The sequence below is a fragment of the Salmo salar genome, chromosome 14, assembly GCF_965601325.2.
Source record: "Salmo salar chromosome 14, fSalSal1, whole genome shotgun sequence".
NCBI classification, from domain to species: domain Eukaryota; kingdom Metazoa; phylum Chordata; class Actinopteri; order Salmoniformes; family Salmonidae; genus Salmo; species Salmo salar.
In genome coordinates this window covers 65,295,535-65,309,854 of record NC_138304.1, presented here as the reverse complement: position 1 = coordinate 65,309,854, position 14,320 = coordinate 65,295,535, and the positions used below count along the sequence as shown (strand labels likewise).

Here is a 14,320-nt window from a genome sequence, read left to right as displayed (position 1 = left end):
TAGGATAAATAAAGGGGGTATATAAGCAGACAACGTAAGCTCTTACAATATTTGATGATGACATTTCTCTAAAACAGGTTATAGGCTAAATGTGCACCACCAAGTCAGAACAGTAATTAAGAAGGGTAAATAGACCAAACTTTTAGGGTGAGGCACATGGGCTACTAACATCTTACTACACAACATACACTTAGTATTACTTTCTTAGCTACAGTATACATATCTCCCTGGCATATTACATCATTTATGCAGCAGCATACAATACATTTTTGGACTCACCTTGTTGTGCTGTGCTCACTTGAACAGGAAGGTGGCGTGGCAGTCCTTCGTGGACAAAGGTTGTTATCAAAGTCTGGCATTCTCTGGATTTATGGTGCTTTCAAAACAACTGGGAACTCGGAAAAAACAAGTTTGAATCATGATCACGTCATTGATCTTCAGGTCGTAGCTCTAGAAAGAGGCCGGATTTACAATTCCGAGTTGGATGACCGTTCAAAGCGTATTTTCCCAATCGGAGCTCGTTTATTCCCGACTTCCCTGTTGTCTTGAACTCAATGAAGTCAAGTTTTCACAGTTCTGAGTTAACATTCAACTTTGGCCATCGACAGCATGGCCAAAGTTGAATGTTTATCATTTGGGACCACACAGCCACTCCACTGAATAGCAGGCTAGTGATTGCTTTGCAATGCTTGCAGTTAGCCACTGTCACTGATTGTTGAATTTGCAATTTCCATCTTGTGTGTAATGTTTATGTCCAATGGCCGATGACCACAGATACGTTTTATCTATAGTTTCTCTTCAAGGATTAAAAAGGATTTGCCAGTAGATTGTCGACTTGATTCATGATGATGACTGCTAGCTAAGATTTTGAAAGTATGATATTGACATGATCAGTCCAATCAAAGCTACTGTACATGTAACGATTTGACGACATTTGATCTGTGGCCAATGACCTTGAGCGTTCTTGGATGGGCACTTCTAATGTAACTCTATGGCAGCACCCAAGGGAATAGAATTTTCAAGCTCTACCCTTGGACTTGGTGGTGACTAGTATCCCATGAGTGACAAAACACTGAGCCAATCACGGCACAACGGCATTTTCTGCTGGCTTGCCCCACCACCACAGAAAGCACTGAGCTAGGCTGAAACACCTGCATTTTGGAGCTGCCTTACTGAAGAAAACCAAAAAAAGACCATGTTTGTATGGCTTTATTAACTCAATGATATATTTTTTGTTACATTGTTTGCAAACTGATATGTGACACATATTAATGCCAAAATAACATGCAAAACAGGCAAACCCAACATTTTTTGGGCTAGCCTTGAATGACGGGTCACCACTAGATGTAGGCTCATTTGAATAACCGTTCACAGGCCCTTTGTTATTTCATGACGAAATAACTGCTTAGGCCTACAGCCTAGGCCTGATTATGTAACCTTTTGGATCAGTTTGGATCTATTCATGACAGTTTAGAAGGTCCAGAAAGGTACATTAGCAGGCTTCTCATATGGTGTAGGCCTATTTTGTCAGGATGTATCCCGGTGTTAAGATAGGCGTACTATAAGACAATATGGGCTTCTCCTTTCCATCTCCCCGCCCGTTAATGGTGTAGCCAATTTTACGTTCAGCAAGCAAGAGCAAGAGTGCCTCTCTCCTGCAATAGGCTATTAGTAGGCTAAAGTAAAATAAGTTGAAGTAAGTGTCCAACAAGCTTTTGGAATAGCCGTGGCAGTGGAGAGGCCAGGTGCGTAATTGTACAACAGAACAATGAAGACAGACAGACTCTAGATGTAGCCTATAGCCTAAATTATAAGCTTATGCATATTAGCCCACAATTCATTAGATCAATGTTAGGCTTCATAATGCAGTGAAAGAAAAAAAAGTTGATCAGATAACAAAATCATAGGTAGCCTATATGTGCTCTCCCGAGGCTGCGCTGAGTGCGCTCCCTCCCAATCCCTGGGTACACAGCTCTAAAAGCTACTATATTGTTTCAGTTTTTTGGGGACAAGACAATTATCCTACCTAGGCTACAAAAACACAACACGAAGAAGAATGTTATTGTTTTCAAGTGAGCACAAATATCTAGGCTGTAAACTGCAGTGAAAAGCCTACGTTGTTTGAATAACCGCTCAAAAGCCTGGAGTTTTGAATGCATGCTCATTTCGAAATAACTGCATCTAGTCTGCCTGATTGGGCAACCATTTCGATCGTGTTTTTTCTGTCGTTAGTTTAGCATATAAGGACCAGGCACGTTAGCAAGACAGTAATATTACAGATAGAACAATCTTTGGGGATATGGTGTATTTTGTCATGATACATTCAGACCCCTTGACTTTTTCCACATTTTGTTACGTTACAGCCTTATTCTAAAGTCGATTATTGTTTCCCTCATCAATCTACACACTATACCCAATAATGACAAAACAAAAACAGGTTTAGAAATGTTTGAAAATGTATTAAAAAAAATAACTTTAAAAAATATCCAGATGCTTTAAATCAAATCAAATCAAATGTATTTATATAGCCCTTCGTACATCAGCTGATATCTCAAAGTGCTGTACAGAAACCCAGCCTAAAACCCCAAACAGCAAGCAATGCATGTGAAAGAAGCACGGTGGCTAGGAAAAACTCCCTAGGAAAAACTCCCTACAAAGGCCAAAAACCTAGGAAGAAACCTAGAGAGGAACCAGGCTATGAGGGGTGGCCAGTCCTCTTCTGGCTGTGCAGGGTGGATATTATAACAGAACATGGTCAAAATGTTAAAATGTTCATAAATGACCAGCATGGTCAAATAATAATAATCATAGTAGTTGTCGAGGGTGCAACAAGCACGTCCGGTGAACAGGTCAGGGTTCCATAGCCGCAGGCAGATGGCCTTTACTCAGTAAAGGTGCTTTGTTGAAGGACCTTTGGCAGCAATTACAGCCTTGAGTCTTCTTGGGTATGACACTACCAGCTTGGCACACCTGTATTTGGGGAATAGCTCCCATTCTTCTCTGCAGTTCCTCTCAAGCTCTGTCAGGTTGGATGGGGAGAGTCGCTGTACAGCTATTTTCAGGTCACATTTTTACATTTTAGTCATTTAGCAGACGCTCTTATCCAGAGGGACTCACAGTAGTGAATGCATACATTTCATACATTTCCCCCCCATACTGGTCCCCCGTGGGAATCGAACCCACAACCCTGGCATTGCAAACACCATGCTCTACCAACTGAGCCACACAGGACCGTCACAAAGCCACTCCTGCATTGTCTTGGCTGTGTGCTTAGGGTCGTTGTCCTGTTGGAAGATGAACTTTCGCTCCAGTCTGAGGTCCTGAGTGCTCTGGAGCAGGTTTTCATGAAGGATCTCTCTGTGCTTTGCTCCGTTCATCTTTCCCTCGATCCTGACTAGTCTCCCAGTCCCAGTCCCTGCCCCTGAAAACCATCCCCACAGCATGATGCTGCCACCACCATGCTTCACCGTAGGGATGGTGCCAGGTTTCCTCCAGATGTGACGCTTGGCATTCAGGCCAAAGAGTTAAATCTTGGTTTCAACAGAGCAGAGAATCTTGGCAAAATCCAAGTGGGCTGTCATGTGCCATTTACTGACGAGCGGCTTCCGTCTGGTCACTCTACAATAAAGGCCTTACTGGTGGAGTGCTGCAGAGATGGTTGTCTTTCTGGAAGGTTCACCCATCTCCATAGAGGAACTCCAGGCAGCCAGCTTTAAGAAGAGTCTTGGTGGTTCTTAACTTCTTCGATTTAAGAATGATGGAGGACACTGTGTTCTTGGGGACCTTCAATGCTGCAGAAATGTTTTGGTACCCTTCCCCAGATCTGTGCCTCAATACAATCCTGTCTCTGAGCTCTACAGACAATTCCTTCGACCTTATGGCTAGGTTTTTGCTCTGACATCCACAGATTTTGTGCCCTTCCAAATTGTGTCCAATATATTGAATTTAGTACAGGTGGACTCCAATCAAGTTGTAGAAACATCTCAAGGATGATCAATGGAAACAGGATGCACCTGAGCTCATTTTCGAGTTTCATAGCAAAGGGTCTGAATACTTATGTAAATAAGGTATTTCTGTTTTGTATTTTATATAAATTTGCCAAAATAACATAAAAACAGTTTTTGCTTTGTCATTATGGGGTATTGTGTGTAGATTGATGACGATTTGTTTTATTTAATACATTTTAGAATAAGTCTGTAACGTAACAAAATGTGGAAAAATTTAAGGGATCACTTACAAAAAAAGATTGCAGTCAGAGTGAAGTATATAGCTGCAGTATGTTGCAAATAATACGTGTAAAATAACACAGTTTTTTTACTGCTGTAATTTTGCAGTATATCTGCAGTTACTTTGCAGTTACTGCGTCCAAAATCCCACAGTTGACTGCAGGTACTGCACTTCTACTGCAGTTTCAATACGGCAATCTTTTTTTGTAAGGGATCTGAATACTTTCCGAATGCACTGTATATCAGCTAACAGAAACATGTGAATGCAGGGACTTCTAGTGGAGCGCATATGAATTTATGATAATTATGGAAGTTGTTTCCCGTGTTTGGCTACGGTGTTTTAAAAGCGTTCGAAAATGCGGTGGGTATCATTCTGACACCCTCACTTCGCACGTGCTTCTTCTGTCGCCGCAGTCACATGACTTTACTTCCGGGTTCACGTTTGCTTGTACAGCGGCCAATTTTTGCAGGCAATAACAAAGTGAATCCGCCAAAAGAAATACGACTGAAGGAGAAACGGGTTTAACTAATAAACAAGGATATAGCTAGGCAAGTCAATTAAATCAATAGATACACATTTTCGGCAATATCTTGACAGATTGCGGCAACGTTTTCGGTTGATAACAGATAACGTTATGTAGCCAGGACAGCGAGCTTGCTATGTTGTAAGCTTTCTAGCGAGGTTACAGTTGTGTTATATTTGGCAATACATCTTAAACTGAAATCTATTAATAACCGGTTAGTTAGACGATGACAATCCTGATACAGCCATAACATCTGAACAGTTTTTTTGTTTTAAGCAAGGGAGGGGCTGTGGCTTGCTACTACTAGCTAGCTAGCTAACCAAGTCAGCAGAAAATAACTAGTTAGATAGCCAACAACCTGTTTCCAGTTATTTCAGAGTCTAACTGTTAGTCTAGTGTCAGTAGGCATACACAATTTCTGTAAAAAATGTCAAAATACACAAGTTTTTCGGAACCAGGCGACGCCCACAACCCATTTCAGGTGATATTGTTTATCCCATGTGTAACTGTTGTTTTTGTCGCACTGCTTTGCTCTATCTTGGCCAGGTCGCAGTTGTAAATGAGAACTTGTTCTTTTAAAAAAATATATTTTTATTTTACATTTATTTAAGTAGGTAATTCAGTTAAGAACAAATTCTTATTTTCAATGATGGCCTAGGAACAGTGGGTTAACTGCCTTGTTCAGGGGAAGAACTGGCCTACCTGGTTAAATAAAGGTGAAATATATATATATATATATATATATATATATATATATATATATATATATATATATATATATGAAATGCAAACGGCAAATATTTAGCTACTGTTATTTTATTCATTTAGCTACAATGTTGATGGAAAAGGTGTTTGATGTTAAGCCTGTTGCACTAATGTAATAGCAGACGTGCTGTTACTTATGACATGTGATGCTGCTTTCTCCTTGCTCTAACCCAGGCTATTATAAGAATCTATCTGGTAGCAGTCAGTACATTAAAACATGTTCCAAAGGGCTCATTGAATGAAAGCTGCCCTATTGATACTTATGTGATCAAGGCTTCTTCCCAAATGTGACCCTATTCCCTACATAGTGTACTATTTTTTTAAAGTACTGAACCATATAGGGTGCCATTCAGGATGTAACCCATAGAATTAGCAATTTGAATAAGATTATATATTAATAGGAATTGAAGAGGATCTCTATGACGTAGCCAGAGAGTGATTGCTTTTATGATGTTCAGTTGGTGATGTTTATCTTGTCTATGTCAGGACCCTGCAGTGACTCAACACAGCAGCAACACTGAGTATGCCACACTGGATCTTTACAACCCATTTGACAATAAAAATGGGGTAAGAGATGTGTAGTTATGTTTTTCAGAATACGAATGCTTTGGAGATGAAGTATATGCAGTAATAGTAATGCAGTATGGTATGTGCTTCTGCAGAGTAGCAGGAATGCCACTACATTCCAAGCAATTGGACATGGTAACAGGCCAGGATGCACCATTCCTTTCAGATTTTTTGGGGATATGCTCTAAGCCACTCTTTGTTTGTGATAATTATAATTGTTATTGGTAATGATATAGGTCGAGTTCTTATTGGCATGCACTCTCTAGCCCCCACCACCAGCCTATGCAGCCACCTCCCCATCCGCCCCCCAACCTGTTGTTCCTGCAACAACCCCACCCAGCAGGACTACGCCTACAGAGCCCCGCAACTATGGCACCTCCTTCACCCCCCAGGTACTTGTTCCATATGTATGACACAATTCTCACGAGTCACCTGTGCAGGTTATAGAACAAACCCTATACAGCTATAAATAATACTCATAGACAAGTAACTCATATCTCTGTGTGATAATTCAATTTCCCCATGTTTATTTACTAGCTTGACATGGAGCACCTGAACTTATCGGACTAATTTCTACTAAATCAAGTTAATCTACTGTATCTACTAAGGTACAGTGGGGGGAAAGAGTATTTGATCCCCTGCTGATTTTGTACGTTTGCCCACTAACAAAGAAAGGATCAGTCTATAATTTTAATGGTAGGTTTATTTGAACAGTGAGAGACAGAATAACAACAAAAATATCCAGAAAAACGCATGTCGGAATTGTTATGAATTGATTTGCATTTTAATGAGGGAAATAAATATTTGACCCCCTCTCAATCAGAAAGATTTCTGGCTCCCAGGTGTCTTTTATACAGGTAACGAGCTGAGATTAGGAGCACACTCTTAAAGGGAGTGCTCCTAACCACAGCTTGTTACCTGTAAAAAAAAAAAGACACCCGTCCACAGAAGCAATCAATCAGATTCCAAACTCTCCACCATGGACAAGACCAAAGAGTTCTCCAAGGATGTCAGGGACAAGATTGTAGACCTACACAAGGCTGGAATGGGCTACAAGACAAACGCCAAGCAGTTTGGTGAGAAGGTGACAACAGTTGGTGCGATTATTCGCAAATGGAAGAAACACAAAAGAACTGTCAATATCCCTTAGCCTGGGGCTCCATGCAAGATCTCACCTCGTGGAGTTGCAATGATCATGAGAACGGTGAGGAATCAGCCCAGAACTACACGGGAGGATCTTGTCAATGATCTCAAGGCAGCTGGGACCATAGTCACCAAGAAAACAATTGGTAACACACTACGCCGTGAAGGACTGAAATTCTGCAGCGCCCGCAAGGTCCCCCTGCTCAAGAATACATATACATAACCATCTGAAGTTTGCCAATGAACATCTGAATGAGGACAACTGGTGAAAGTGTTGTGGTCAGATGAGACCAAAATGGAACTCTTTGACATCAACTCAACTCGCCGTGTTTGGAGGAGGAGGACTGCTGCCTATGACCCCAAGAACACCATCTCCACCGTCAAACATGGAGGTGGAAACATTATGCTTTGGGGGTGTTTTTCTGCTAAGGGGACATGACAACTTCACCGCATCAAAGGGACGATGGACGGGGCCATGTATCTTCAAATCTTGGGTGAGAACCTCCTTCCCTCAGCCATGGCATTGAAAATGGATCGTGGATGGGTATTCCAGCATGACAATGAACCAAAACACACAGCCAAGGCAACAAAGGAGTGGCTCAAGAAGAAGCACATTAAGGTCATGGAGTGGCCTAGCCAGTCTCCAGACCTTAATCCCATAGAAAATCTGTGGAGGGAGCTGAAGGTTCGAGTTGCCAAACGTCAGCCTCGAAACCTTAATGACTTGGAGAAGATCTGCAAAGAGGAGTGGGACAAAATCCCTCCTGAGATGTGCGCAAACCTGGTGGCTAACTATAAGAAACATCTGACCTCTGTGATTGCCAACAAGGGTTTTGCCACCAAGTACTAAGTCATGTTTTGCAGAGGGGTCAAATACTTATTTCCCTCATTAAAATGCAAATCATTTTATAAAATTTTTGACATGTGTTTTTCTGGATTTTTTGTTGTTGTTATTCTGTCTCTCACCGTTCAAATAAACCTACTATTAAAATTATAGACTGATCATTTCTTTGTAAGTGGGCAAACATACAAAATCAGCAGGGGATCAAATACTTTTTCCCCCCACTGTATATGGAGCTATATTCAGCTCTGCATTAAAGCCTGACGTTGTCCTTTTCTCTCTCTTTAGCAGACAGCGGTCAACGCCACCACAGCAGAACTCCTGAAGAAGCAGGAAGAGCTGGAGAAGAAAGCCCGTGAGCTGGAGAGGAGGGAGAGGGAGCTGAACTCATACGCCCTTGGCCCTGGAGCCAGTAAGAGAGTGAGGTGGTGGTGATGATAGAGATTGGTTTGAGAGGAAAAAGTAAATCCAGAAGTCTGATATGAAATGATGGAGGGGGGTGCTGGTTGTGTTAATGAAGGGAAGATCGGAGTTGGGAGGATTACCTTATGCTGGTTCCTAACTGCCTCATCTCTCTGTCAGCTCGTCAGAATAACTGGCCTCCCCTGCCCACTTTCTGCCCTGTGGGACCCTGCTTCTACCAAGACATCAACATGGAGATCAGCCAGAGCTTCCAACGCACTGTCTCTATCATGTATTACTACTGGATGTGTGAGTTTCCCTGTCTGTACCTGTCTTCGGCCTGTCTGGTGAAGTCATCTGTAACAAGTAACACTTTCATGAAAGAATGATGATAGTAATGCTCAGATTAAATGATTAACGAAAATGTTTAGCAGTTAAGAATGTTACCTAATAGTCAATGACACTGTTAAAAACTAGAGATTTCTCAAATTAATTTACACCAATGTAAAAGTGATACATTCTAATCAAAAAGTGGACCTGTGTGCAGTCAGTGTACCTTTTATCTATTTATCTTTTTCCCTTCCAATGCAACTTGAAAGTGCTCTAGTATCCAAACTGTAGTTCTGACCTCCTTACCTTTCTCATCTTATTTTGCCTACATACCTATCCATCTCTGCTCTGCATCTCTATAACCTCCATTATCTCCTTTCCCCCTTTTTCTACTCTTCACTCAATTTCTCCCCCTCACTTTTCATGCTCTCATTCATTCCCCTCGCTCACTCCCTTGCTCTCCCTCCTCACTTCACCCATTCTACGTTCTTCCTTTTGTCTTCGTTCTCTCCCCCTCTCCCAGTCACTGCCTGCACACTGGCATTTAACTTAATTTCCTGCCTGAGTCTGTTCTGTGTGGACACTTCTGTTGGTGTTGGGCTGGGCCTCGCCATCCTCTGGGTCCTCCTCTTCACCCCCTGCTCCTTCGTCTGTTGGTACAGGCCTGTGTACAAAGCCTTCAGGTGCGTACTATTGGACAATTTGAATTTAGGGGCTTATCATTACAAAACAGATCTATTTAGATTCCTTTTGTTTATATCAGGTTAAGTGAACCTATAAATGCATTTTTCCTTTCAGGAGTGACAGCTCCTTCAACTTCTTCACCTTCTTCTTCATTTTTTTCATCCAAGTGATTATCTATGTCATCATGACCATTGGCATTCCTGGATGGGGTTTCAGGTACGTGCCACAAACAAGCCAACCATTGTCTAGGACTATCTTACGACTGTTACAATTACTATCGTAGTTTTACTTGACCTTTTTATAATGTTAAATCTCCTATACAGTACATTCCTCACACACCTGTCCTTCTTCACACTCCCACTATGTCTCTTTTTGTGACTGTCCCTCTCTCTCCTTCCCTCCCGGTTCTGCTCAGCGGCTGGATTGTGAGTCTGGCTGCTCTGAAGACTAGCGTGCCTGTTGGTGTGATCATGATGCTCAATGCCATCCTATTCACTGCCCAGGCTGCCATCGGGGTTGTCATGCTCAAGAGGGTAAACCTGAAATGAAGTCATAGTAGGGAGGGGAACTTAACCTGGTTTAACCAGGCTAAAGTGTATTGTATGCTAGGGCAAATCAGGACAATGTGGAGTAATTACAGTAGGTAGACAATGGCTTGTTATGAAGTATAACATGGGGGAGGAAGGAATAGGATGAGGGTAAAAAGACTACAACATAGACACTCAGCTTCTCAAATCTTTCTCATCTTGACCCAGTATGTCAATTAACATATTTAGAATCGTCCACAGGAATGAGAGTCATTGTTTTGAGTTTTCAGAGTATTATTTACAGTATTGCTTTCAGATTGGTAGTGAGTATGGTGTTGAGATATGAGCAATTCCATGGTTAGAGAGATACTGAGACTCAGTTTCTTCACTTTAATTGTCAAACAAAAACCATGATTGCAAAGTTAAAGAAATCATACAACTCTATGCACTAGGACTACTTTTTAACAATTTCCACTGAATAAAAAAAAAGTGAGGATGCTACATTTGATAACAGAATGATGGTTTGTGCTATCATTTTGTTACGAAACTTAGCATCTGCACTGTTTCTATTCAGTGGAAATTGTTAAAAAGTAGTCCTAGTGCATAGAGTTGTATGGTTTGTTTAACTTTGCAGTCATTGTTTTTGGTTTGACATACAGTTGAAGTCGGAAGTTTACATACACTTAGGTTGGAGTTATTAAAACTCGTTTTTCAACAACTCCACAAATTTCTTGTTAACAATCTATAGTTTTGGCAAGTCGGTTATCACATCTACTTTGTGCATGACACAAGTAATTTTTCCAACAATTGTTTGCAGACAGATTATTTCACTTATAATTTACTGTATCATAATTCCAGTGGGTCAAAAGTTTACATACACTAAGTTGACTGTGCCTTTAAACAGCTTGGAAAATTCCAGAAAATGATGTCATGGCTTTAGAAGCTTCTGATAGGCTAATTGACATCATTTGAGTCAATTGGAGGTGTACCTGTGGATGTATTTTAAGGCCTACCTTCAAACTCGGTGCCTCTTTGCTTGAGATCATGGGAAAATCAAAAGAAATAAGCCAATACTTCAGAAAAATAATTGTAGACCTCCAGAAGTCTGGTTCATACTTGGGAGCAATTTACAAATGCCTGAAGGTACCACATTCATCTGTACAAACAATAGTATGCAAGTATAACCACCATGGGACCACGCAGCCGTCATACCGCTCTCAGGAAGGAGACGCGTTCTGTCTCCTAGAGATGAACGTACTTCGGTGCGAGAAGTGCAAATCAATCCCATAACAACAGTGAAGGACCTTGTGAAGATGCTGGAGGAAACAGGCACTAAAGTATCTATAGCCACAGTAAAACAAGTCCTAAATCGACATAACCTGAAAGGCCGTTCAGCAAGGAAGAAGCCACTGCTCCAAAACCGCAATAAAAAGTGCCAGACTACGGTTTTCAACTGCACATGGGGACAAAGATCGTACTTTTTGGAGAAATGTCCTCTGTTCTGATGAAACAAAAATAGAACTGTTTGGCCATAATGACCATCGTTATGTTTGGAGGAAAAGGGGGGATGCTTGCAAGCCGAAGAACACCATCCCAACCGTGAAGCACGGGGGTGGCAGCAGGAAGGACTAGTGCACTTCACAAAATTGATTGTATCATGAGGGAGGAAAATGATGTGGATATATTGAAGCAACATCTCAAGACATCAGTCAGGAAGTTAAAGCTTGGTCGCAAATGGGTCTTCCAAATGGACAATGACCCCAAGCATACTTCCAAAGTTGTGGCAAAATGGCTTAAGGACAACAAAGTCAAGGTATTGGAGTGGCCATCACAAAGCCCTGACCTCAATCCCATAGAAAATTTGTGGGCAGAACTGAAAAAGCGTGTGTGAGCAAGGAGGCCTAGAAAACTGACTCAGTTACACCAGCTCTGTCAGGAGGAATGGGCCAAAATTCACCCAACTTATTGTGGGAAGCTTGTGGAAGGCTACCCGAAACATTTGACCAAAGTTAAACAAGGCAATGCTACAAAATAGTAATAGAGTGTATATAAACTTCTGACCCATTGGGAATGTGATGAAAGAAATAAAAGCTGAAATAAATCATTCTCTCTACTATTATTCTGACATTTTCACATTCTTTAAATGAAGTGGTGATCCTGACTGACCTAAGACAGGGAATTTTTACTAGGATTAAATGTCAGGAATTGTGAAAAACTGAGGTTAAATGTACTTGGCTAATCTGTACGTAAACTTCCGACTTCAACTGTACATTTTAAAGTGAAAAACTTGAGTCTCAGCATCACTCTGTTACCGTGGAATTGCCCTTATGTATTATGTATCAAAGCCTGTCTTCCTCTCCCCTCCAGGTCCACTCTCTGTACAGGCAGACCGGTGCCAGCTTCGTGAAGGCTCAGGCTGAGTTTGCCACTGGAGTGATGTCTAATCAGGCTGTACGCCAGGCAGCTGCCAACGCCACTGCTTCTGCTGCCCAGGGGGCTTTTACTGGGGTGGCTCGATAGAGCGAAGGCAGGCAAGTAGGGCAAGGGAGCTGGTAGGGAGAGAGGGGTAGGTACAGTTGAAGTCGGAAGTTTACATACACCTTAGCCAAATACATTTAAACTTAGTTTCACAATTCCTGACATTTAATCCTAGTAAAAATTCCCTGTCTTAGGTCAGACAGGATAACCACTTTATTTTAAGAATGTGAAATGTCAGAATTATAGTAGAGAGAATGATTTAGTTCAGATTTTATTTCTTTCCTCACATTCCAAGTGGGTCAGAAGTTTACTTACACTCAATTAGTATTTGGTAGCATTAGCCTTTAAATTGTTTAACTTGGGTCAAACGTTTCGGGTAGCCTTCCACAAGCTTCCCATAGTAAGTTGGGTGAATTTTGGCCCATTCCTCCTGACAGAGCTGGTGTGACTGAGTCAGGTTTGTAGGCCTCCTTGCTCACACATGCTTTTTCAGTTCTGCCCACTAATGTTCTATAGGATTGAGGTCAGAGCTTTGTAATGGCCACTCCAATACCTTGACTTTGTCCTTAAGCCATTTTGCCACAACTTTGGAAGTATGCTTGGGGTCATTGTCCATTTGGAAGACCCATTTGCGACCAAGCTTTAACTTCCTGACTGATGTCTTGAGATGTTGCTTCAATATATCCACATAATTTTCCTGCCTCATGATGCCATCTATTTTGTGAAGTGCACTAGTCCCTCCTGCAGCAAAGCACACCCACAACATGATGCTGCCACCCCCGTGTTTCACGATTGGGATGGTGTTCTTCGGCTTGCAAGCATCCCCCTTTTTCCTCCAAACATAACGATGGTCATTATGGTCAAACAGTTCTATTTTTGTTTCATCAGACCAGAGGACATTTCTCCAAAAAGTACGATCTTTGTCCCCATGTGCAGTTGAAAACTGTAGTCTGGCTCTTTTTTATGGCGGTTTTGGAGCAGTGGCTTCTTCCTTGCTGAGCGGCCTTTCAGGTTATGTCGATATAGGACTCGTTTTACTGTGGATATAGATACTTTTGTACCTGTTTCCTCAAGCCTCTTCACAAGGTCCTTTGCTGTTCTTCTGGGATTGATTTGCACTTTTCGCACACCAAAGTACGTTCATCTCTAGGGTATGTAAACTTCTGACCCACTGGAATTGTGATACAGTGAATTATTAGTGAAATAATCTGTCTGTAACAATTGCTGTGAAAATTACTTTTGTCATGCACAAAGTAGATGTCCTAACCCACTTGCCAAAACTATAGTTTGTTGACAAGAAATGTCTGGAGGGGTTGAAAAACAAGTTTTAATGGCTCCAACCTAAGTGTATGTACACTTCCGACTTCAACTCTATGTATGAGAGTGTACAGTACAAAAGAAGTACGCAAGATTTTTTGTGTTTTGTTGAATCGTTACATTAAAAGTAAATGAACGTTCAGGAAAGGGGTGGAACTTGAGTTTGTGATGGATGCACTGAAGTGATGCTGCATATTTAACACTAAGTTAACAGCCGAACAGTTCAGTTATCTGTTGCCAATGCTATCATGTTTGCTATAGTGAGCTCTAATAAGTCAATTGTTTTTGATATCCCCGAATGAGAATGCCTACCTATTTACACAAACTATCTTTGCCAAAATTATAACTTTAATTGAGAAACACTTTGTTTTGGGTTGTAATATTATTGCTATTATTATGTTATGTTGATGCTATATGTGGTTGTCATGATCGTCATTGTTGTTCTTTGTTGGTTTTAATAAAATCTATTGATATGCTCCATATTTTCAACATCACTTTGGTCACCTCACCAATAGA

At 41.3% G+C, this 14,320-nt stretch overlaps 1 protein-coding gene across 1 annotated transcript; it reads left to right on the top strand.

The window, feature by feature from the left end:
- Positions 1–4,413: 4,413 nt before the first annotated feature.
- On the top strand, positions 4,414–14,282 carry scamp3 (secretory carrier membrane protein 3). Its single transcript, XM_014142074.3, has 9 exons — positions 4,414–5,231; positions 6,002–6,082; positions 6,349–6,474; positions 8,355–8,478; positions 8,649–8,777; positions 9,322–9,481; positions 9,597–9,698; positions 9,898–10,015; positions 12,377–14,282. Exons 1-9 carry the CDS (start codon positions 5,178–5,180, stop codon positions 12,527–12,529), a joined length of 1,047 nt encoding a protein of 348 aa, XP_013997549.1. The 5' UTR covers positions 4,414–5,177; the 3' UTR covers positions 12,530–14,282.
- The last annotated feature ends 38 nt before the right edge of the window (positions 14,283–14,320 follow it).